This window comes from Protopterus annectens, chromosome 13.part0 (assembly GCF_019279795.1).
Source record: "Protopterus annectens isolate FY-2018-M chromosome 13.part0, PAN1.0, whole genome shotgun sequence".
NCBI classification, from domain to species: Eukaryota; Metazoa; Chordata; order Ceratodontiformes; family Protopteridae; genus Protopterus; species Protopterus annectens.
This window is the reverse complement of record NC_056747.1, coordinates 807,568,872-807,594,021: the sequence shown is the minus strand read 5'-3', so window position 1 is coordinate 807,594,021 and position 25,150 is coordinate 807,568,872. Positions and strand designations below refer to the sequence as shown.

At 40.7% G+C, this 25,150-nt stretch overlaps 1 protein-coding gene across 1 annotated transcript in view; it reads left to right on the top strand.

Annotated features, from left to right (window-relative positions):
• Window positions 1-25,150, top strand: part of RNFT1 (ring finger protein, transmembrane 1) — a 1,122,488-nt gene that overhangs the window by 815,588 nt on the left and 281,750 nt on the right. The window contains exons 8-9 of the mRNA XM_044054534.1: window positions 6,658-6,681; window positions 18,087-18,101. Coding sequence (XP_043910469.1) covers window positions 6,658-6,681; window positions 18,087-18,101 — 39 coding nt within the window. The remainder of the gene's footprint in view (window positions 1-6,657; window positions 6,682-18,086; window positions 18,102-25,150) is intronic.

The following is a 25,150-nucleotide window of genomic DNA, read 5'->3' as shown; positions in this document are numbered from 1 at the left end:
ATACCAAATCTGGGTACATGATAGTATCTTAATGGACATAAATGTCAAGTGTCAGAACATCCAACTCTATACTGCGATGCTGGAAATAACTTATGGGGATACTGGGTAGCCTGTATTGTGTGATAGTGGTGCAGCAGAGAATGGGGATTGGCCTTTTCCCTACTAAAGTGCAATGTCAGAATTAGTATATGCACTTATCAGAGGGTGTGGGGGGCGCAACCTCTTTTTTAAGTTAAACCTTCTGACTGTCACTGTTATGACACTTGACATTCAGGAAGTCGATCTAATGACATGAATCCCACTAAATGCAGCAACATTATTTCTGTTATCTCACCACAAGGACAGACATCCTGTGATGCTTTTGTCTACCATTGTCCACCAGGGCTATTGCACGACCTTCCAGGATTCCTCTAATAATTATATTGTTACAGAAAGACAAAATATACAAAACTAGAACATAGCTCCTTTTTGACTTTGACAAGTTCGGTGTCCCCTGCTGTGTCTTTACTGATAACAAAACCTCAACTTCTAGAGCCTCATCAGGTCCACTTTCTCACCTATCCAGCAAGCCTCACCTGAGCTTGCACTGCTTCAGACTAACCACATGGTTTCTCCATTTTTTTATTTTTTACTCAAAAGTCTTTTATTACTTTTTTTTTCAAAGAATAGCAAATAGCTTAATTAATGTTTATCCAATTGATTAAAACAGAATAACAAACTATATACTTTATTTACATTTGGCCTGAAGATAAATTATGTGATAAAAACCAATCATGATCAAATTTGTTGAGTTCATTTTTATTGTCTTAATAAGAGGTGATATCTTCTTCCATGGATTGTTACTCCATGACGTAGGAGTAGTCCTTAGTTTCTTTACTTTAATTTCCATCAGCGCTGTTTCATTCAGTAATCTTAAGAATTCTTCAAATGATGGTTCAGAGTTGGATTTCCATTTTCTGGAGATACACTTCCTAGCAACCACTAGAATAGTCCATAGTAAATATAAGTCGTTTTTATTCATTTCTGTATTTTCATTAACATTCAGTAAAATTAGTGTTTTAGATAATATAAATGTATCTAAGAATACAGCTTGTAAAGTTAGATATCTTCCCAAAATTTTTTGACTTTAATGCAATCCTAAAAAATGTGTATCCAATCTGCTTTACACATTTGTAGACATCTCCAACATATATAGTATTATTAGAAGAACTAAATTTGGCTAGATTATTGGGTGTATAAAATGTTCTATACAGAAATTTCCAGGTGTATATTCTCCAAAATTGTGTGTTGGAGGTTAATTTAATAGACTATAATAAATTATTTTTACTCTCCATGGACAGACTTATTGAATGTTTTTTGGTGATGAAATTCCAATAGCTTTGTTGTTTTGACTTTATAGTTTATTAAGATCTTGTATAGTTTTGAAGATGTTCTTTGTGTTTCACTGTTGCAGTCATTACATTTGGGTAATCTGCTGGCAGGTTGCCCTCAGTCGGCCTGAATAACAAAGTCTTGGGTCCTGCATCGGTTGCTGTCTCCTCTTCCATAATGTCAGGTCGCCAGGGGTATAAAACTTGCAGCCGACGCCATTTTATTCATTCTTTCTTGCCGTGCGGTGCCCAAAGCAGGAGCAGTTCGCAAGTGCCGGTCGGCCGACTCCTGAAATTTTCGTATTCGAGTTTCAGAACCGAAGTCTTCAAACTAAAGCTAAGTACCCGTTGAAACTTTTTCTTGCTCCTTACCGATGTCAGTAAAAGTTAATAATTGCATTACTTGTGGGAGGCAAATACCTCATAAGGATTTTCATTTATACTGTATTCCTTGCCTAGGCCCTGATCACAACGTGCCTTGTTGTCGGTTTTGTGCTAAATTTAACCAACGCACTATTAAGTGTCTTTATATTTTTGCTTCTATATACTTTGGTTCAAGATTTAACTATCCTGAAATGTCGACAATGAAGCTTCTCCTAAGCCAGTCGCCGGTTCGCCGGTACTCAGTGAGGTGCGTTCGCATCCCCTGGTACCCGCTACTTTTGAGTCACAGGCCTCTACTGAGACACATTCGGAGTCTGGTATGCAGCGAGATTCTCAGAGTATTGAACCCGTGGATGTCTCTCCCTTGGATGGGTCTGGAGCCACTAAGCAGGCATCAGCTTCTAAGGATGTTTTCAGGCCTCAACATTTTTATGTTAAACCGACACCAGCATCAAAAACAAGGTCAAAAACAACTTATACGTCTAAAAAAATGACACATGAGCCTCGTGCTCATGTCCCTATGCCTAAAAAACAGATGTTCAAAATGGCTGAGGATTTAATTACCTTGATCAGGGGTTCCCAACCCCCTCCTGCTAAGAGGCCTAGGCAAGGCACTGATTATGAATCTTCAGATCAGGTTTCCATTTCCTCTTATTCCATTTTTTGATCAGGAATTTTCTATTCCACCCTATGAGGATTCTGATGCAGAGGAATCCATCCCATCTGCATCTCCTCCTGAGGATTATTCTTTTGGGGAGACTTTGCATACTTTAAGGGAACATTTTCAATGGGAGAGTCAGGACTTCTCTGAATCAAAAAAGAGGCTTAGAGATTTCCTTCTTCTTCCTCAGCATAGGCCTTTGGCAATACCTCCTGTATTAAACATTGTTGATGTGTTCTCGGACTCAAGCATGGCTCCGGATTCCCTGCCTCTGGCTCCTAGTAAGCCAGACAGATATTACAGTGTTCCTGACTCCCACAAATTTCTTTTCAAAAATCTTGCTGCTGATCCTGAGACTATTTCTCAAGGTCCCAAGGGTGTTAAGGCTTCTACAGCCAAAAATCCTACCTCTTCTGATAGAGATTCCAGGGCGCTGGATAGATAGGGCACAAAGGTTTATACGTCTGCAACCTTGGCAATCAGACCTTTAAACTGCCAGTTTCATATGCTTAAATATCAACAGCATGTTATAGGTTCATAGGTTCATATTAGGCTATCTGCCCTAGAGCATTTATAAGCCTAGCCAGTGTGTGTTTGGCTTTCGCCACCCATTTTAAATTAATTTTGCTATGCCCTTTTTCAAGGTTAGTATACTGTGCCTCTAACAGTGACACAGAAGTGATACCCGGGGTAAACATACGATCTCCCATCCACTCATCAAGATTCCTCTTGAAGCGAGTCAATGAGGGACTCTACCTAACCTGGACTGGGATTTTATTCCAGAGTGAAGGGAGCCTCTGGGTTATGAATCTGTCCCTCCAGCATATCCTATTTATTTCAGTGCTGAGGTTCAAGTCTCTTGAGCGCGTAGCTCGATGGGATTTGGATTTTCTGAGGTGCAGCATGTCCATTAATTCCGGGTTGGACATGGCTTTATACGTCAGGCAGAGATCGCCTTTGAGCAGGCGGTATGCCACTGAGTAGAGCTGGAGTTTCTTTAACTGGGCAGCATATGGCATCTGTTTGAGCCCTATGATCCTCTTGGTGAGGTACTTTTGGGGTCTTTCCAGTTGCTGCAGGTGTCTGGTATGGTACATCCCAAAAGGGGCATTGTACTGAATTATGGGCCTGATGAGGGATGAGTAAAGAGGCACGATGACCTCCCCTGATCTGGATCTGAATCCCTTCATGATTAAGGTGGGCTGTATAAAATGTTTTTCTAACCACTTTGGCCACGTGGTTGTCAAATGAGAGATTGCTATCAACTTGGGTCCCCAGGTCCCTAATTACTTCTTCTGTACTTAATGGATTACCATCTATGTGGTAATTTGTGGGCACTTTGTTTTTGCCAAAGGGGATGACTATACACTTTTTGGCGTTTAGCTTGAGGCCATGGCTCCAGCACCAGGTGTCTGTTTCTATGAGGCCCTTTTGGAGGATGCTTGGGTCGGCTGGAGAGTCGATTATGGTGCCCAGTTCGCAGTCATCTGCAAACTTAGTCAGCCACAGTCCTTCCGTGTTGGCCTGTACCTCCGAAAAATATATACCGAACAAGAGAGGTCCCAGGACTGAGTCTTGTGGGACGCCACTTGTAACTGGTTTGGAGTCTGACATGGCTCCAGCAATTCTAACCATGTGGGTTCTGTCCTTGAGCCAGTTTGCAACCCATCTAGTGACATAGGTGTGTATATTTAAGCAGGTGAGCTTATCTATAATGTCCGAGTGGGGTATTGTATCAAAGGATTTTGCGAGGTCCAGGTAGGCTGTGTGGACCACCTTCCCCTCGTCAGTGGCCTTGGTGACTGTTTCAAAGAAATCAACCAGGTTTAAGAGGCAGGATCTGCCCTTAACAAAGCCGAACTGGGTAGGATCCAGTGTCTGTAGGTCCCCAATATCTTTATTTACGAGGTCCATGATGATCCTTTCCATAGCTTTGCAGACCAAGCTAGTCAGGCTTATGGGGCGATAGTTTCCAGGATCCGTTGAGGCACCACCTTTGTGGAGAGGGACCACTGTTGCTGTACGCCACTCTTTGGGTACATATCCTGTAGTAAGGCTGAGATTGAACAGTAGTTTTATGTTTGGGTTTAGCTCTTCTTGGAGTTCATGTAGGACGCAGCCCGGGACACCGTCTGGTCCCATTGATGCTGTGTTTTTTGCTTTGGAGAGGGCAGCTCTTACCTGAACATCTGAGATATCAGGGGGGCAGCAGTCTGCTGGGATAAATATTTGCCCTTTTGGTGGGGGGGGGGAGTTTGCGCTGAACCTGTCAGCTAGGATGTTGGCAATGTCTGTGGGTTCGGTGTATTTTTTGTCATTTTGGACTCATTCTGAGCATATCTGGGAATTTCCACCCAGGTTCCTAACATAACTAAAGAAAGCCTTGTGATTATCCTTAGTGTCCTGTGCAATTTATCCTTAGTGTCCTGTGCAATTTTTCTCTCAAAGCTGGCCTTAGACGATTTCATGAGTGCCCGTAGTTTTTTGCTAATACTGATCAGAGATGCCTTCCCTTTTTGGGATTTCGCTCTATCATGTAGTAGCTTCCTGCTTCTATTGTATAGTTTGTTTATGGCTGGGGTCCACCAGACAGGACGTCTGCCTTTGGAGGATTGGGTCTTGGTTTTATTTGGGATTGCATGATCCATGCATTCCTGAAGGTGTTCATAGAATGCGTTTATAAAGGATTCTGCGGTCTGGGCCGTATTTTCCACAGGCCCGGGGGCTTTGAAGGATTCCACCTCGGTTTTGAGGAGTGTGAAATTTGCTTTAGAGAAGGTTTTCACTGTGGTTTTCAGGGCAGGGGGTGGAGTCGGGATGTGAATATCCAGTGAGATTGGTTTATGGTCTGATCTTACCAGTGAGGGATACACTTCTGGTCTGGAGCATAGAGTCTCCATGTTGGTGATGATCAGGTCCAGTATGTTTTCCTCTCTTGTGGGAGTGGTAACAAGTTGTTCCATAGCATTTGAGTTTATAAATTCTAGGAACCTTTGGGCTAGGGTGTTGGAGCTAGAGTAATGCACCCAGTCTATGTTTGGGTAGTTGAAGTCGCCCAATATAATGGTGTTTGGAGAGACCTTCATATTTTCCAGTGTTCTCAGGAAGGCCGAGTGGGGTTCCTGGGTTTGGGAGGGTGGTCTGTAGCAGGCTATAAACTGGAAGGCAGTTTTACCCACAGTTAGTTGCACATGGATAGTCTCTGATGCTTCGTGCTGTGCCACCAACCTGGAGGTGTGGGTATCTTTGACGAATATTGATACTCCCCCCTCCTTTTGTGGTACGGTCCAAGTTTTGGGGCCATAAAGCATGGTATGAGGTATAACCTGGTAGTGCTGGGGTGCTCTCGGGAGCCTTGAACCAGGTTTCTGTTACTGCACAGATATCGATGTTCTCCCTGCTAAGGAGAGTTTCGAGTGCGTGCATCTTGAGGTTTAGACTTCTGGCATTGAGTAGCATTACTCTTAGTTTCTTATCCCTTGTGATACCTATGGAGGTGGGTTTGTCTTTTGAGCCTTGCCTAAAAAAGGCACTGTGGGGGGTAGCAAGAGCCTTTGCCAATATCTGAAAGCCCAGGGGTGACAGGTGCTAGCCATCCCTAGTGAAGCATCATGGCTTGTCGAGCATGTCATCCCAGGCTGACAGGCATTGGATCCCCTTTGAATGACACCAATACTCAAGCCAATTGTTGAAATTGATCATCTTGTCTTCATATTGTGGCATCATTCTTGGTGAGGGTAAGATGCTACTCAAGGTCAGGGTCATACCGGCCTGGGCTACATGCTCAGAGAGCTCCTCTGTCTCTTTTCATGTAGTCCAGGGAGGTACGTCTCAGGTCATTCACACCAGCATGGACAATGAGTAATATTTGTACTTGGCTTGGAGTGACCTGAGTGCTTGTGTTATGTGGCGGATCCTAGCGCCCGACAGGCAGCTCACCGTGACCTTCTCCTTGTTCAGCCTGGTGAGCGGGACATCAGTGTGCCTGACGATAGAGTCACTTATTACAAGTGTATCAGGTGTGCTGTGTAGCCTTAAGGGCTGTGACTGTTCGGCACACTGGCTTTGTGAGCTGTGTGTTGCACGTGTTTTGTTTTGGGGTAGCGGTTGCTTGGGTGTCTGCTTTGGAGGTCTCTGCTGCTTAGGCAGATTTTTATTTAGAGCCTCTGAGTATGTTTTTGTGTGTTTATGTGTTTGGTTTGCTGTTGTGGTAGGTCTATGTGAGACTGGAATTGTAGTGAGTATGGTTTCCTTCTCCTCCTGACTGTTTTCGCCAGTACTGAGTTGAGAGAGCTTAGCCTCCAGTATGGCTATATGGTTGCATCTCTCACGTGTTGGAATTTGTTGGGAGGAAGAGAGGGTTGTCTGTGTACATGAGGCAGTTGTAACATTGCCTCAAGATTCCCAGATTCACCAGCTGGACCGGAGAGGAGATTGACAACTGACCTTTGGACATGCTAGAATAGTATTGGGAATTCCTTTATAATTGAAAAAAAAGGGCCAATGAGGAACGAGGTACTCCAGGGGAGTTTGTGAGGTTGTAGTGCTTTTAATATTTTAGTGCTGACTTATATAATTGCTTTAGTGAGCAAGTGCCAGGTAACTTAAATGCAATGTGTTACAGGTAACTTAAATGCAAAAATGACAAACAGTAACTTTCTTTCAAGTGAAACAAGGAAATAAGTACAGTAAGCAATGCAGATATCACTAGGGATCCACAGAAGTGCTGAAAAGCCGCGTTTTAGGTGGAATTAGCATTTCAGGGAAATAACAAACAAACAAGCAGCATACAAATAAAGCTAGATTCATGGGCTTACTGAAACAGAAAATTATGTTGATTTCTGATTGTGTGGAAAATAGAGTTACAGATTTATTGCATTCAGCAGAACAGGTTGGAAAGCATACTTTGCAATGTGGTTTTGATTCCTTGGAGGCCTCTTGTAGGGCCGCCGTTACTGGATCTGTGATTAGAAGGCATGCCTGGCTCAAGGAGCAAAATCTTGCCTGATCATGTTAAAGCTAAATTGTTGTATGCCCTTTTGCAGCATGATTCTCTGTTTGGTAATAAGGCAGAAGAGGTTTTGAAGAAAATGGAAGACAAAGCTAAATCTATGCAAACTGTAAAAGATTTCTTGCAAGTGCAGCCACCCAGGTTCAGTAGACACTGGCCTACTAAAAATTGGTCCTTTCCTGTGTCTAACAGAGCCACTCAGCGCAAACCCAGGTGCTCAAAAGGCTCCAGATATCAGTCACAGGGTTCTTACAGGTCAAGCAATGGGGTGCCTCCACCTCCAAATCTGGAGGAAACAAAGTACAACCCTAAAGTAAACAGTCTCAATGACTTTCCTCTACCATCTCTAAGCACTTATCTTTTGCCAGCCCCCTTGGGGGAAAACTAGCACTTCATGCTCAAAATTGGCAGTTAATTACCCAGGACAAGTGGGTATTAAAAATAGTATCCCAGGAGTACAGATTTCATTTCCATACTCTGCCAATTCCAAATGGATGGCTGGATCTGCCACAAAACCAGTGGGGAGAGGCCCAGAAACAAGTCATGTCCCTCATGGATATGGGGGCTATTCAACTGGTACCAGAAAAGGAAAAACGACAAGGTTTTTATTCAAGACTTTTCCTGGTACCCAGAAAAGACAATTCATGGCGGCCAATACTGGACTTATCGATTCTGAAAACATTCCTGGACATTCCAGAATTCAAAATGCTGACTTTACAACAGCTTCTGCCTATGCTAGGCAAGAATGCTTGGTTAGTAACTCTAGACTTAAAAAGAGGCATACCTGCATATCCCAATAACGGAATCATGCAGAAGATACCTCCGCTTCAAAGCAGGTTTTTTGCATTACCAATTCTCTGCACTGCCCTTTGGCTTATCTACTGCGCCCAGGGTCTTTACAAAGTGCCTGGCACTAGTAATTGCATTCTGCAGACAAAGAAACATTCAAATTTATCCTTATCTGGACGATTGTCTCATTCAAGCAGAGGACAAGGACACTCTTCAACATCTGGCATTTGTAAAAAGGCTTCTAGCATGCCTAGGGTACACCATAAATGAAAATAAATCACAACTGGTACCCTCTCAAATAATTACATTCCTGGGTGCAAGCTTGAATACAACTGCCCAGATGGCTTACCTCACGCCAGACAAACAAAGGCAACTGACAATCTATTTCAAACAAATGGCAACAAAAACTCAGTTATCTGCAAGACACATTCTGCAGGCTTTGGGGTTCATGGCATCCTGCATTATACTAATTCCATATGTGAGACTGCATATGAGGAAACTTCAGTGGTACCTAAAAAGTTTATGGAGTCAACATTGTCACAACCTGGAAACAATGATTCCTCTCATTCCCCGCTTACAACAGGAATTTCTTTGGTGGGCAGAGACATGTCACCAAAACAAGGGTCTGTCATTCACTCTACCCCCTGCCACTCAAACCCTAACTACAGATGCATCAGACTATGCTTGAGGGGCCCACCTGGCAGGGAGATGCATTCCTGGCAAATGGAGCCCAAACCAAATGCATCTGCATATCAACCAGAAAGAAATGCTAGCTGTTCAAAATGCTCTGACAGCCTTCAAGGACTTACTTCATCCAGGACAACTACTGATAAAGACGGGCAACGCCACAGTTATCTGGTACATAAACAAGCAGGGGGGTACACATTCCTACCTTCTTTGCAGACTAGCCATGGCCTTGTGGAACACAGCCTTGACTTACCAAATACATCTTCAAGCTCAATTCCTGCCAGGAAAGTAAAATACTCTGGTAGACGACCTAAGCAGAAATCTTATGGACCCACACGAATGGAAACGGGATCCACAAATCTTCAGCATGTTAACACAGAAATGGGGGAGCCCAGACGTAGATCTATTTGCCTCCCACCAAAATTATCGGTTGGACAAATTCTGCACAAGAACTCATCACAAAAAAGCATGGAAAGTGGATGCTCTATCCTTCAGCTGGAAAAACCTTTCAGTCTATGCCTTTCCCCCTCTGCCTCTACTCTCCAAGGTCTTACTAAAAGTCAGACAAGAAAAACCAAAAATGATCCTAATTGCTCCAGACTGGACTTGCCAGCACTGGTACCCACTTCTAAGGAATATGTCACACCTTTCTCCATGGTACTTGCCTCAAATATCTCATCTACTGTCTCAGCAGAACTATCAAATTCTGCACACTCACCTCCAAACTCTGAATCTTGCAGCATGGCTAATCAACTAATTATTCAAAGCACACCTCTCAGTAAATCTGTGATGGATGTCATTTTGGAAGCCAGAAGGCCTAGTACTAGAAAATCTTATGCTGATAAATGGAAAAGATTCTGTGCTTGGAACCAAGCACAAGGAATAATCACAGCAAAGCCCAATATTCCTCAGATTTTACAATACATGACTGAGATGCTTGACAAGGGCCTATCTTTCTCTTCAATAAAAATCCATGCCTCTGCCATCTCGGCTCATTACAACACAGAGCCTCCCCTCTTTTCTCATCCACTGCTGAAACAGTATCTTAGAGGGGCCAAAAATTTAAGGCCTCCCAGGAGAGCACCAACTCCTGTATGGGACCTCAATTTTGTGCTGGAAAAACTCACCCCGCCTCCTTTTGAACCAGCAGCAACTGCGGATATAAAATTTCTATCATGGAAAACAGCTTTTCTCCTGGCAGTCACTTCAGCAAGAAGGGTTTCAGAACTACAGGCTCTCATGGCAGTGGAGCCTTTCATTATATTTTACCCGGACAGGGTGGCCCTCGGGACCAGTCCTTCTTTTATGCCTAAGGTGGTATCCAGTGTGGCTCTTAGCCAGACCATTCACCTGCCAGCATTTTACCCAAATCCACAGAACAAGGGGGAGCGGATTCTGCATTCATTGGATGTATACAGACAACTAAGATTTTACTTAAACAGAACCAAATCCCTAAGAAAGTCTGAGCAACTACTGGTAGCATTTGCTACAGGATCAGAGGGGAAGGCTATATCAAAGCAGACTATTTCTAAATGGATAAGCCACTGCATTCGTTTCTGCTATTTGCACCATGGTAAACCTGTGCACAAGGGGATCAGATCACATTCCACCAGGGCCGCCTGTACTGCAGCTTTTCTCAGAGGGGTACCAACCAAAGACATTCTAGAAGCTGCTACTTGGAGCTCAGTTCATACCTTCACAAAGCTGTTTAGTTCCATCCTCCCATCCATAGCTTTGGGATTCTATCCAAATGTAATGACTGCAACAGTGAAACACGAAGAACATAGTACAGTTGTGTACTCTTACCATAAATGTAGATGCTCGAGTGTATTCACTGTTGCAGTCTGGGTTACCCACCCGCCAGCCCCCTTTCTATACCTTTCCTTTCCTTCACTATACTCATAAGCCTTTGTGGTGTATTTGCTTTTAGTTGAAGGTAACGTTTATGTTTCTAAAAGTGCATTTGTATATATTTACAGTTTATTTATTTATATATATATATATATATATATATATATATATATATTTTTTTTTTGCTCCCCATTTGGGGGGGGGGGGGGCACATGACATCTGGGGCAAGAAAAAACTGAATAAAATGGCGTCGGCTGCATGTTTTTATACCCCTGATGACCTGACGTCATGGAAGAGGAGACAGCAACCAACGCAGGACCCAAGACTTTGTTATTCAGGCCGGCTGAGGGCAACCTGCCAGCAGATTACCCAAATGTAATGACTGCAACAGTGAATACACTCGAACATCTACATTTATGGTAAGTGTACACAACTGTACTTCATATTTTCCCAATTATGATTGTTATATACAATTTCATTCAGATAATTTATAAATTTCGGTCTGTTTTTGAAAGATGAATTATTAATTATTCTGCTTAGATTTTGTGACTCAATACACTTTGAAGTACTAGCCAATCTGATGGAGATCGATCATATGTACTTATTATATATTGACTGTCTACAACTTTTTGATTATTGATACAGTGTTGCCAACAAATACAGTTCTTTGTTTCCCATATGGTAAAAACATTCTTTTGTATCTTATTAAAGACATTTTTGTGGAACTAAAAGGATATAATAAATCCATCCAAAGTTTTATATCTGTGTTGTTGTTAATACATTTTCTAAAGGTGTGAAAAATGTTATTTATAAATTTTAAATTAGTAGGTTTTACTAGATTATATTGAATGCTAATGCATAAAATATGCCATAATGTGTTGATTTGATAGACAAACAAGATTTTTTAATATTGAATTTTCATTTGAAAAGATAATAGTATGTAAAGTTTTCCAATTGGAGTAATTTTGATCTATACAGTTTGATAATTGTAAAAACAGAAGCTTTAATGTAGGTTTCTATGTCTGGATTCTCCAGTTTCTTTGATGGCCAGGAACCCTGCTTACCCTCCAAGTGTGGTCTGAATCCAAAAAGCAGCCTAGAAACCTACTAAAAATATAGAAAGGAAAAAGGATAAAGTTCTATCTGTTGGCCTCTGAGCAAGGAGTAGGTCCATTTATGGTATCCAACCCTGCCTCTGGTTTGGTTGGCAAATTTGGTAAGGGTTCCAGGTATTCCACTATGAGGATATATTTAGCAACCATTTCAAAGTTTCACTAAGGGATTAACTGCTTTTAACTCCTCGTCTCTAGCATCTCAGAACGTTTTTAAAGCCTTTTACAGGGATGCCTTCCTGCTGTGATCTCCCTTTAAGGACCATGTTCCATTTTGCTACTTCAGCTTTGTTTTGGAAAATTATGCATTCACCTTTCAAACATGTGGCCACAGCAGATAGGAAATGTCTGTCTTGGAAAACTAAAAATAGCATCAACTAGGAGAGGTTTCAGAAATACAAGCCCTCTCTTTTCATACTTTTTACTTAACCTTTCGTAAGGACATGATCACCTTACAAAATCAACCCAGCCTTCATGCCTAATGTAACATCAGACTTTAACCTCAGTTAATATACAAATTTTCTTCCCTGCATTTTCAGAGATAAATTGTATTACGCTGTCTAGAAATTTACAGGTAACTGAGATGCTATTTAAACAGGACCAAAAAAAAAAAAATCACAGAAAGCATGAACAGTTTTTTGCTACAACTAGACTGGGACAGAATATTTCCAAAGTTACCATGTCCAGGTGGCTGTCAGATTCATTGTTTGTTTTTTATGGATAAACTCCGAGCTCATTCCAGAAAGATCTATGGCTGCATTGCTAGGTTTCTTTAGAAAATTTTCAGTGGATGGCATTGGCGCTGCTGCAGCATGAGCTTCAGTGCACGCTTTTATAAGACAAATGATGCTGCCTAAGATATATAGCTGAGGGCTCTATTTTTCTGTATTGAACTGCACACTTGATCATGTGAGATACAGAGGGTTATGATTTTATTAAGTTTTTGAGAAATGGATGCCAAGAAATTCAGTTTGAGAGATTATCTCAAGGTGAATCTTGGCGTTGGTGTCAATAACACACAGTAAAAGGTTATGATTGGTGACCCAATAACAGTTTTTTGTAGTGCATGTTGTTTATAATCTCCATTTACTGTCAGTCACAGAAATGAAGATAAGAAAGAAAAAGTGTAGGAGCACATAGTGTTTTATCAGCTTTGAAAGTCAGTAAAGCATTTAGCTTTGTAAGACAGGTAGCAACATGTCTCTCAGTTTCTTTTCTTAAGAAGTCTTGGCAAGGACTTCCAAGATGGCTGCACACTGGTCAGCAGCTTAATGTCAGCTGTCCCAGTGTGAAAAAGGAAACTGAGAAATAAGAGCCAGTGAATCTGTTGGCTTGAGTAAAATTGAGTTACTGGCTAATAAGTACATTGCCTGGATGGCAGCAGAGAAGGCATTTAGAGAAACTGAAAGAAAATCAATCAGAAAATGTTATGAGTAAACACTGTCTGGGAAGAATCCCAAAGCTGTTCATCAAAAAGCAGCTCAGGCTTCAGCTTTGGTACATATGAGATGGCTTCCAGTAATTAAGAGGAAAAAAATAAATCAAATGTACTCGTAGGTGATTAAAATAAATAAAACACTGAAGGAGTATATCAACTCAAATAAAAGACTGGAAGACTTAGAAGAAGCTTTAACTAGCTGTTCAGTGGAACTAATAAAACTGCAAAAATTAGAAGTTGAAGTGAACAAAAGGCTGGCTGAGTATGATACTTATCAAGAAAAGCTGTTTCAAAAAGTGGTGGAGTTAGAAGACACAGTGCATAGAGAAAACTGGACATTTTCTGCTGAAACAGAAAAACTGGAAGGAACAGACAGTGTTAAGTTTATGAAAGCGCAAATAAGCAACTGGACTTGTGTTCCACAGCAGGATTTATAATAGAAAGGGCACATTGATTGTATGCTCCAAACCTAGCCATGAAGCCAAGACCTATATTAGTAAAGTTGCAGTCATACCAGCAGAAAGAGTTGATCGGACCACACTCTGGCTGAAGGGAAAAGTATGAAAAATAGTTAGATGTCCGAGTGTTTGTGGAAAATGATTATTCACTATATACCAGGCAAAATAGAAGTAGATTTATCCCAGCAGTCATGGAATGTTAAGAGCCAGGTATGAAATTCAAGCTACTGTATACAGCTGCCCTCAGAATATTTTTTTTCTTGAGGATCAAAGACATTTTTGAATGCAGAACAGGCTAAGGAGGAAATAAAGTTTATCCAACAAGTGAGCCAACAAACAGAAGGGGAATGTCATTTTTTTTCTGAATGTAAAGCTCAGAGAGGCTTTGCCAGTGAAGCCTTTTACAGTGTTCCAAAGCAAAATGCTTGGGAGACAAAAAAAAAAAAAAAGCACAGGAGTTGACTAGAAAAATCGACTACCTTGGACGTGAACCAGAGTTTGGTGTTGGGAGATGGAGATGAACAGGAAGAAGAACAGCAATACTGATATTAATGAATAAGCAAGGGACTAATAAAGCATCAGTCACATTTGTGAATGATGGCTTTGAAAGAAAAAGTGGCTGAAAGACTTGACTTTTGTTGACATTTGTTAAACTTGTGGGTGGCCTGTAAAGCATATACCCCAATTTTTATTATTAAAGTTTAGAAGGACACTAAAAGGGAAACAAATAATTGTAAGTAATACAATTTTGTTATTGGTGTTTATATATATTTCAAAATATAAACTACATGTTATATAAATTAAAGCAGTTTTGTGTAGTTATGGGGTATTTTAAAGTGGGAGAAGTCTTTTCATTGGCTGCTGCATTTATTAAAGATATTGAAGTAAACAAGTACATTTGAGTTGCAAGAAATACATGCTTTAAGTGTAACAAGCAAAGAAAGGCTGGACAAAAGCAAGTGTAATGTTAACATGCTGTGATCTTGGGCTGCTAGGGTTGAGGGTGCATTGTATAAAAGTGCACTGATTGTAAATAGAAAATTAAGATTTTTTTTGTTATTTTTATAAGGGCAAATGTCTAGAATGCTTTGGTGTAAGCCATAAACAAATGTTTTTTTTGTAAGGAAGTAGGCTTGAAAAATAAGAAGTGATGAAAGCCATGAAAAATGCTAAGCTTCTTACTTCTGCAAATATATTAGCTTGTTTTTTCATTAGCAAATGTTCAGTGGGAGCAAGAAGTATGCAGCTGAAGATAGTTGTATGCTCTTTTCTGAGTGAAATTTACAAAGATTCATTGCTGGCTACTTGTAGGTCGATATTATCTGTCTGCAGGGTCAAGCAGTTAATCTTGAGAGTTGTGTGCATTCTTTGCGGAGGGGAAAAAGCAAAATTTAAAGGTACAATGGCAAGCAGTTCAGTGAAAAATAAAGTTTGAAATTATGGGAAGTGAATAAAAGATATCAGCCTCCATAGCAGCCTTAATACTTAATAGAACAGTGTACAATTTAGTTTTATTTAAAGATAAGCTAGTGCACTTTTTCTGGTAGCTAAAAGTTATTGTTTTCTGAAAGCATTCAAGCTGTTTTTCCCACCTGGGAGGCGAAGAGAAGTAAGGAAAGAACAGGTAGCAATCAGCATATGTGGGAACACAGGCTGTAGCATGCACTTTAGCATGAGTAACCTTAGTTTTTAGGTTGGGTAATGCTTGTATGTGCAGCTGTCAATTTGAGGCGGTCGTTCATATCTGAAAGGTTAAGTTTCATTTAGGATGAGAGACTGGAAAAGCAATTTACAAGAGAACAATGGGAAGACATATTTATGACTCCCAAATATGCAACAAAGTCCACATGGCTTATGATAAATGTTTGGAGGTGTTTGCATAGGTATTTTTATACCCCATGCAGACTTCAAGGAATTGTTCTTCAGGTAGATTATGAATGTTGGAGCTGTGATGGGAAAGAAAGATGTAACTGGGAGCACATTTTTGAGATTATGATGAGTTGGTGGATTTTAAAAATTCCCTATAATGTTCTCGGTCTGAAATATTGGTTGAGTAAATGGCTGTAACTAAGGATTTATTTTTTCCGCTGGGACACAGGATCTGAATTGCCTAGACAAAGAAAGGCCTTATGTTTAATTCTGTTGGCTGCCAAACAAATAATTAATAGAAAATGGAAGTCAAAGTCTAGACCTGACTGTATTTGAAGTATTGAATTTCATAAAAGAAAAGAACCCGAAGAGGGAGCTTTAGAAAAGTGAAGGAGCAAATTACATAGAAATAAATGGAAACTGTAAGAGATATACATGTTCAGGAGGAGGAGTGAGGTTTAAGGGAAGGCAGGAATTCAGCAGTTTATGTAATTTTGGATTGATTGATTGATGGAAAGAAAATAGATATGTGATATATAATATATGTAAATGGAAAAACATGTTAATATGGTTTGTTTTCTGTTAATGTACATTTTAAGCGGTAATTTAATAAAGGTATTAAAACAAAGAATTATGAGCAAGACAAAATAATGGGAGTGACAAAGGATAAAAAACAGGAAGAGTTTGCAAATACTACTCATTTGCCTAAAATTTTACTAAAATAGATTTTGCATCAACATAACGTTTTCTGAATAATAAAAAAAAAATGATGTCTGACGTTATTGACTGACTCTAATCCTCCATGATTTATCAGAAAATCAAACATTTTACAAGGGAAAGGGAAAAGGTATGAGGTGAAAATTAGGGACAACTGAAAGGTACAGACAGCAAGCAGAAATTAAGTGCTCCTCTGTCGATCTAATGACTTTAAAGTCATCTGCTATCTGCCAGACTGTTAATAAGCTTGACATAGTGAAGTTCTGACATCTTTTAAAAGTTGTTTTACATTATGTCACTATTGCCAGCTAGCGCGGTTTGTCTCTGTGTGTAGAGCAAGACCTGATCTTAACAGCACTTAGGTGGTGGTAAATTTTTTGTTAAAAACTCTATGCACTGTTGAGGTTAAGTCTCTTGCTGGGGAAGTACTTAAGTTTATTTTTTCCCATTTTCAGAGCATAATTGCTGTGCACTACATGAAAGTTATATACTTACCATATCATTAGCTCATCATGATATTCTTCATATTGATCACTGCTGCAGTAGCCTTAGCTGTATGGATTATATCTTGCTGAGGATATAACAGCTGGCCAGCTTCAAAAGCTTCAGGGCACATTCTACACACCTAAACTGTCAGGCAGCTCGAGCTGAGCTGACTAAAAGATGAATTTAGGAGTGAAGCCCTTAAGAGCTTTACTGACGCCAAAGAGTAGGCTCCACTGAGGCTTTTGAGGGTCGATGTTTGGCTTCTGCTTTCATTTGCTGGTCAGGTAAGTTCCCTTTGAGAGAAAAAAACTTCCATTTTCTTAAATTTATTGCTTTTATTACGTTCCTCTTCAGGAAAGTTAGTTTAATGCTAGGAGTGTTGTTTTAACTCTCTGTCTCAAGACTGTAATGTTCTTTTAAACAGAGCACCCATTTTCTTTGTCAGTTTAAAAGTAATGTGAAACTACTGAAAACATATTTTCTTTGTTTCTGTTGTGGGGTTGCCATGGTGTTTTAAAGTGCATTTTTTACTGTTTTTTTTCCTGTCAAGAAAAGTACATTTTGTGGACTGGCAGTTGCACTGGCATTTGCTGCTTGTCTTCCCTGGGAAAGAGGCATCCTTTTTGGCTTTACTATGGAAGATTGCCAGTCTTATATTTGGTCTTTCTTCCAGCCACAAAAAGAAAAAGTTAAGCAAACAGCCTTTGCTACTTCACCAGGGTAGCAATTTGTGTCAGCTACAGGTGGGTGATTGTGCAGTACAGCCATTTGTTCTTTAAACCACTCATACTTTACCCTGGAGCCCTATGGTGAATCACCATCAGCTACTACGGACTGAGAGTTAGCCACATTCTCTGCAGCTGTTGTCCCATCAGTGGGCAAGGGAGAGCCACCCTTGTCGATCCTTGGAGAAGGAACAGGAAATATTTCCCTGTTTGAGAATGATGTGCCTGTCACTGAGGAAGCAGTGACTGTCATTAGCAACATGGATGGCCCCATTTATCTTCTCAAAAAGAAACAGAAATCCAAGTATGTATCTACTTCTCAATTTTTTTTGGATAGGAGTACTTTACAGGGACTGGCACAGGGTTTAATTCAGCCTATTCGTTCTTCTTATAAAGTAGTTTCTGGTAAAAGAAAGAGGGATTAGTCTCCTGAAGAGATTAAAAATTCTGAATCTGAAAAGGAAGATGCAGGGTTGGATTCAGGATTTTGTCCTCAGATTTCTGATTCAGACTCCTATGAGAGCTCAGTTTCTGATTCTGCCTGTGGGGGTTTCTTTCTGATACTGTTGCTAGAATGTCCCAATGTTTTCCGTGGGAGAACACTTGAGGTTTCTCAGTCACTCAGAAAATGCTATGAGTTGTTACAGAAGGATTTTCCAGAACCTGTACCCATTCCTCCTGGCCTGTCTGCTTTAAAGGATGTGTGCCTTACTGACTGCAGTTTTCCTGATAGCCAGCTGTCTATAAAAAGGCAGATAGAGGATGTATAAAGTTCCACAGTCTTTTACATTTTATACACCATTCCCAAACCTGACCTAGCAGCTATACCCTTAGTTGACTACACTGCTGCTAAGTAATTAGTTATTTCAATCCTACTCATGGTAATAGGAATGGAAAAATTGTTGCTATGTATGGGGGAAAAGTGTATACTTCTGGAACTTTGATTTTTAGAATTTTAAATTATTAGGCTCATATGTTAAAGCTTAATCTAACAAATTGTGAAAGTGTGAGAAATGTTTGTCTACAGTTTCTTGTGAAAAAAATCTGATTTAAATAACTTGGTTTCTTCTGTTGCACGGGTCACTACCCATTGTTTGCAGTGTGTGTATGACTCTGTTGGGATTTCTTCTAGGGTTATGGACATTGGTAAAGTTTTAAGGAGGTTTACTCAGCTGCATTCTCAGAACCTCCCAGATGATGTATAAAACGAGATGTTAACTTTTCCCTTAGTTAGAGATTTAGAGTTTAGCCCCTGGGATACAGAGGTTATCAAAAAGAATGATGAAAGGGGTAAGCCAATCCAGGGAATCTCATGATTTTTCAGCCCTCCTTTTCCAAATTGTCCAAGAGATTTTCTTTCTTTCTTCTGATCCAGTTTTAGAAAAAAACAGTCTCAACAGAATTAACTTAAATAGGCATTTAAGCAGCAAGGGGGTACCAAAAATGAAGTCTCAAACTTCTCAAAGCCAAGAATAGTCCAACAAGTCTAAATGACTTTTCAAGCGACCTTGTTTACCCACTCCCACCCTGGCCCCATTTCTCTTCCAGAAAGTCTGAATCTCCACTTTAGCTTTGGCAACAGATTGTTTTAGACAAATGGGTTCTGAAAATCATTCATCAGGGTTACAGATGGCAGTGGGAGGAAATTCATCCTTACCATGGGGTCATTCCTCATTCTTTAGATCAGAAACTTGTTTCCATCTGTTCTTACAAGGAGTAACAGAACTAGTTCTTCCTTCCCAGGTGGTGAAAGGGTTTTATTCAGGGATGTTCCCCTTGCCAAAGAAAGACGATGCTTGGAGACAAGTTCTGGTTATTTCTTTGCTAAACCTATTTGTGATAGTGCCTGTATTCAAAATGGTCAATGGTGACCTGTTACATCTTCCTCATTAAAATTTCCCGGTAAGACTAGACTTAAAAGGTGCTTTTGATCACATCCCTGTTCATCTAGACTTCAGACATTTCTTAAGGCTGTGTGTGTCTGAATTGTATTGTCTATTATTTGTCTTAACCTTTGAACTATGCACTGAACCAAAAGTGTTCACAAAGTGTCTAGCTCCAATTATAGAGTTTTGCAGGCTACTGGATGTTGACATTTTTCCATATTTATTCGACTTGCTTGTCTTTGCAGAGTCTTTATCAAAATGTGAGGAATCTCTCCTTTGGGTGAGAGATCACTTGCACAAGCTGGGATTCCAAGAAAACATTCAGAAATAATTTTTGACTCCCACACACAAGATTGTGTTCCTGAGATGTCAGACACCTCAGTTCAAAGAGATTTTTTCCACAGGAAAAAAATAGATCTTTATATTTTGATCTGTTTCTAAGGTTTTCCACTCAGACTTCAGTAACTGCGAAGGGAGTACCTCAGGATTTTCAGTACCTCAGGATTTTGAGTATCATGGCATCTATGATTCTCATGATACCCTTTGCAAGACTACATGAGAGATTCAGTGGTATCTGAAATGTCTTTCGTCCCAACATCAACACCCTTTATCTTTTCAGATCCCAGTAGTGAGGTTTGGCACAAGAGAAATCTATTGTTTGAGACAGTAGCTATCCTTAAATTCAAGTTTCCCCTACTCCCTCCCTGCTTCAAAGTAGTCAGTCACCACAGACGCTTCAGGCATTGCTTGGGGAGCAGTTCCAGGAGGGATAAAGTGCATAGGATGTGGGACACCAAGAACAGATGCAAGCACATAAATATCAAGAAGATGCTTGTCCTAATCAAAGCACTCAACTCTCTAGACAATTTCTGGTCACCAGGACCTATTCAAGTGGTTACAGACAATACAGTCATGTGGTACATCAACAAGCAAGGGGGACCAGGCTGTACCCCCTATGCAGACTAGCCATGCTAGCTTGGGATATAGCTTCATAGCACAATGTCACTCAACAGGCATCCTACATTTCGCCAAAGCAAAATTGTGTGGCAGACAAGCTGATGAGGACCAGTGCAGACCCTCATGAATGGAAACTTGATCAGGAGGGTCTTCCAAGAGTTGTTTCTTCTTAGGGAAGTTCCTCAAATAGACTTCTTCACCTCCTGTTTCTGCATGCAAAAAGGCCTGGAAGACAGATGATTTTTCTTTCCCTTGGACATGAATGTTCCTGTATACTTTTATGTTTTTCTATCCTTTCTACTAATATCCAGGGTACTTCTGAAGATTCAGAAGGATTCCCCCAAGATTTTTGTGGTGACTCCATTCTGGTTCAGGGAGCCATAGTTCTCTCCCTTTTTTAATGGCCTGGGGTAATTACCACAAGCTTCCTCACAGACTGGATCTACTCACACAAGAACAGATATGTTTGATACACCCCAACATTAGTTAACTTGATTTGATTTGACTGCCTGGATGATAAGGTCTTAGTTTCTTTTATGCACCTGTTATCTGAGGACATGCAGCAGGTACTAATGGAGGCAAAAAATTCTGCTACTAGAAAATCATAAATGGAAAGTGTTTTCTAGTTGGTGCAACAGCGTAACCAGCACCCATTCAGAGTTAGTTGTTCTCTAGTTGTACATTATTTGTGAGTTTTTATCCTTGCACCGTTCTTATTCCTCTGTCAAGGTTACTTTATTGTCCATTTCAGTTTGTCTGCCCATGGATCCTCCACTTTCAATGCAGTCTCATGTCAAAATGTTATTGAAATTGTGTTTTGCATGAGGGGCCTGAAAGAAAACTGGTGGCTCCTCCTTGAGATCTTGGTTTTGTGATAGGAAAAGCTAACACTTGCTCCATTTGACAGCTAATCTGGCTGTCTTGAGGTTTTTAACGTGGAAAAATATTTTTACTGGTTGCTGTGACCTCTGCATGAAGAGTACATGAGTTGGAAGTTCTTATGGTGAATCAACCCTATCTCATTTTCCACAGGGACAGGATTTCTTTGAGAACTAATCCTTCTTTTATGCCTAAAGTGGTATCTGAGTTTACTTTAAGCCAAAGTATGCATCCCCCCATTTTCTTTACTGAACCTAAAAATTAGGGAGAAAGGATACTCCATACTTTGGATGTCCACAGACAACTTGGGTACTGTCTTGACAAAACTAAATTTGCCACATCTTCGGATCAGTTGTTAATTTCTTGCAAAGAAGGGAGAGCCTGTGTGAAAATTATTTCCAAATGGTTGTCTAAAGCTATTATTTTGTTATAGTCCCCATAACAAAACTATATCAGACAGGGCCAAGGACCACTCTACCAGGGCCTTTGCTTCATTTGTTGCTTTTTGTAAAGTGCTGGATTCTAGAAGCTGCTACATGGTCCTCTGTGCTACTTTTACAAAGCACTATAAGCTTGATCCTTTCTCTAGGTGCTGGTCAGGTAAGACCATTTTTCCAGAGCTGATGGGCTGTTCTCCTTCCACCTCCCAAATTTATTAAGCTAGGGTAATCTACCTATATAGCTAAGGCTGTTGCATCGGTGGTCAATATTTATTTATTTATTTTATTTGTTTAACTGGAAATCCAACTGGAATTAAGTCTTTTTCAGCGAAAGCCTAGGGAGAAAATCTCCATGAGTAACAGTAAGTTTTAATGCACACATTACAATCAGTAAAGTACAAAGTAAAAATGTGACAAACATTGTATGATTGTGTAAGTAAAACCTAACCATAGCAGTAGATATTCGAATGATCACTGCTGCATTAGCCGCTCCCTCCCTCCATTCTCCTTATTTTTTGGTGTTTTTTGATTTTTTGCCATTGTGCGGACATTTTTTTTGTTGTTCCTAGTATTGTCCTTTCTGTTTCAGCCTTCCTGTCTCTTTTGGCAGAAAAGCACTGAAGGGCTTGGTGCCAAACTTGTCTTTTAGTCAGCTTGACATTTTGGGTGTGTGGAAGGTGCCCTGAAGGTTTGGAATCTGTCCAACTCTTGTATCATTGGCTTCTTCAGAGCTTTCCTGGCACCAAAGTGAGTGCTCCCCTGCGGGCTTTTGAGGATCGATAGTTGGCTTGTGCATTTCTATTGCTGGGTAGACAAGTTCTCCTTGGGGAAAACCTTTCAAACTTAATATTTTATTATTTTAGCTTGCTTTTCTGTTAAGGAAAGTACTGTAATGCTATGAAAATGTGTTTTTGATTACTGTCATCTGACATGACCAAGTGTCACCACCTTCTCATAAGCTATGACATCTACCTTGAACTTCTTTCACTACCACCAACTGTCCCTTACCCATATCATACTACAACTTTCGCTTACTTTTCACCTACCTTAATATTTTCTTATGTACTCAAGTAGTATCACCCTTGTTTTACTAGTACCTACCTCCTAATGAACCACTTTATACACTTTCCCATCATACTTCATATTTGGGAGCAACACCCTTGTCGGTCTTAGAAGAATGAGCAGGGACTGTGCCTCTGCTTTGCCAGAATGTTGTACTCCCCCCTCTCAATTCTTTCTTTGCTAAGCTTTGACTAAAATGTATGTCCTACTCAGTCTGCTATATGTTTTCTTACATCCTTTGGAATGTAACCAATCTTATCTAAAATGTGATCTGTAACATACTGAATACTTTAACAGTTTTGCTGTGTAAGATGTTGATTAGGAGCATGTTCTTCAGGCCTTTAATAGATCCTTTGTAATGTAATCATCTTGGCTAACATTTAACAAAAATGTATTATGTGATGTATAACACTGTTGTATACCTTGATATTTTCTACTGTTTGATATGTAAAATGGTTATCTGGAGCTTTTCACCCCAGGCCTCCATTGAAAATCGGTATTCTGCACCCAGTAAGACTTTCTTGGTAAACAAATATCAATAAACAAATGTATTTTAAATGGGAACATGCTTTTTCTTTTGCCAATTTAAAACTATAAAATTTGAATCTGATGGACCTTTTCATTCTTCTTCATGAGTGGGTTACAGATTCAGTCCTCAGATCCAACTCGGCCACATTTACAAGACTTAGGATCTGAATTTCAAGTGCCTCCCTCTACCCATAGTTCTCTATTCCATCCCCACGATCTCGTTTGCTACCATATTGTCAAGATGTAAATCCTAGTCTCAAGTCGTGAGAGTGGATTTTGATTCTTATATTGTAAACATTGGGTTACTCTTTTAGCTTCTTACAGTTTATCTAATTTAGTTATAGCCTTTCGTCTCTCCTCCCTCACTTAACTTGTAGAAGTTTGGTGTTATGGTATGCTTTTTCTTCATTTTCCTTTCTAAGTGCTTTTTGGCATGTCTTGTATCTCTGCAAATAATTTATTTGTTAAAAAAAATCAGTGTGTGTTAACGTATTTAAAGTCTTCTCATATTTAAGAGCGTTTAAAGTGAGTTGTAGATTGTGTAGCAGTTATGCTTTACCCTCAAAGTTGTTTGACACTCCTGGGAAGCATTCCAGATCTGCATCATCTAGATCATCTAGGAGCTTGAATGAGGCATATGTAGACAGGATGATATGGAGATTTCTCAAGGCTCAGATCCTGGTTGTGGTACTGCCAACTCCGTCCCCTTTCAGATACGCGAGTTCACCTGACCAACCAATACTGTCTCCTTCTCTGACTAGACCTCTGGTCTTGGAGTCTCAGGATCCAAGACCCTCAAGAGGGTCAGCACCAGATCAGAGGAAGCTCCCTACCTCAACTCTGGTGGTTTCCCCTACAGGCTTTGCTCTGACACCATCGGATCGGGATGGGTCTCAAATCTGAGAGGTCGGCACTGGGTCCAGGGGGGTTCAGTTCAGCTCCTACTTTGTCAGATCCATCTCTTCCCCTTGGTGCCTCGACTGTTGACAGCTCAGGACCGATTCTCTTTGCAGGGCTGAGATCTGGGGCTTGTCCCAACCTCTCATCCTCTGCTGCCTCAGCTCCGGGGGGGGTGGTGAGTTGGTCTGGATCCATCAGCCTTCCAGGTAGTAGAAAGGGCCTTCTCTCTGCATACATAGCTGTCTTCTCATATCTTGGGTCCTACTCCTTGCCCCGCATTAGGTCCAAGCTCTTAGTCTATCATTTCTGCTCTTCAGGGTCAGCCAGCTCCAGAAAGCCTCCACTCTCACTCCCCAGTGGGATGCCCCCTTCTTCCGACACCTCCCCCAAACATCTCGCAGAAGAAAACATGCAAGAGGAGAGGCAGACTCCCCATATAGACTCTCTCAGTAAAGACACCAACTTTGATGAGGTAGAGGGATCCTGTCAATCTCTACCTGTCTCCTTTGGAGACATTCTGGAAATCCTTAAACAGAGGGGTGTCTGGTCTTTTCAGCCTCCTCCTGAGGAGTCTGTGTTCCTGGGGGCTTAATGGGCTGACCCATGTACATCTTGGGTGCCCCCCCCCCCCAAGCAGATGAACTTATTGATTTAGTTCTCAGCTAGGCTTTGAATGAACTGGACATTGTCAAGCCCATCCCCAAACACCCAGAAAAATTTCTAGTTTAGCCATTAGACAAAACCCATTGGAGTAAAGGTGTCCCCGGTGATGCCATAGTTGCATCAGCAGCCACTAAGGAGCTAGCCGAGCAAAGCTCCTCTGCGCATCCACAAAACAAGGAGTCCAGAGTGATGGACAGATTTGGAAAGGACTTCTACACCTCGGCCATGGTTGCACTGTGGTCATTAAAATTACTTGGTACATTTTACTCGTTTACAG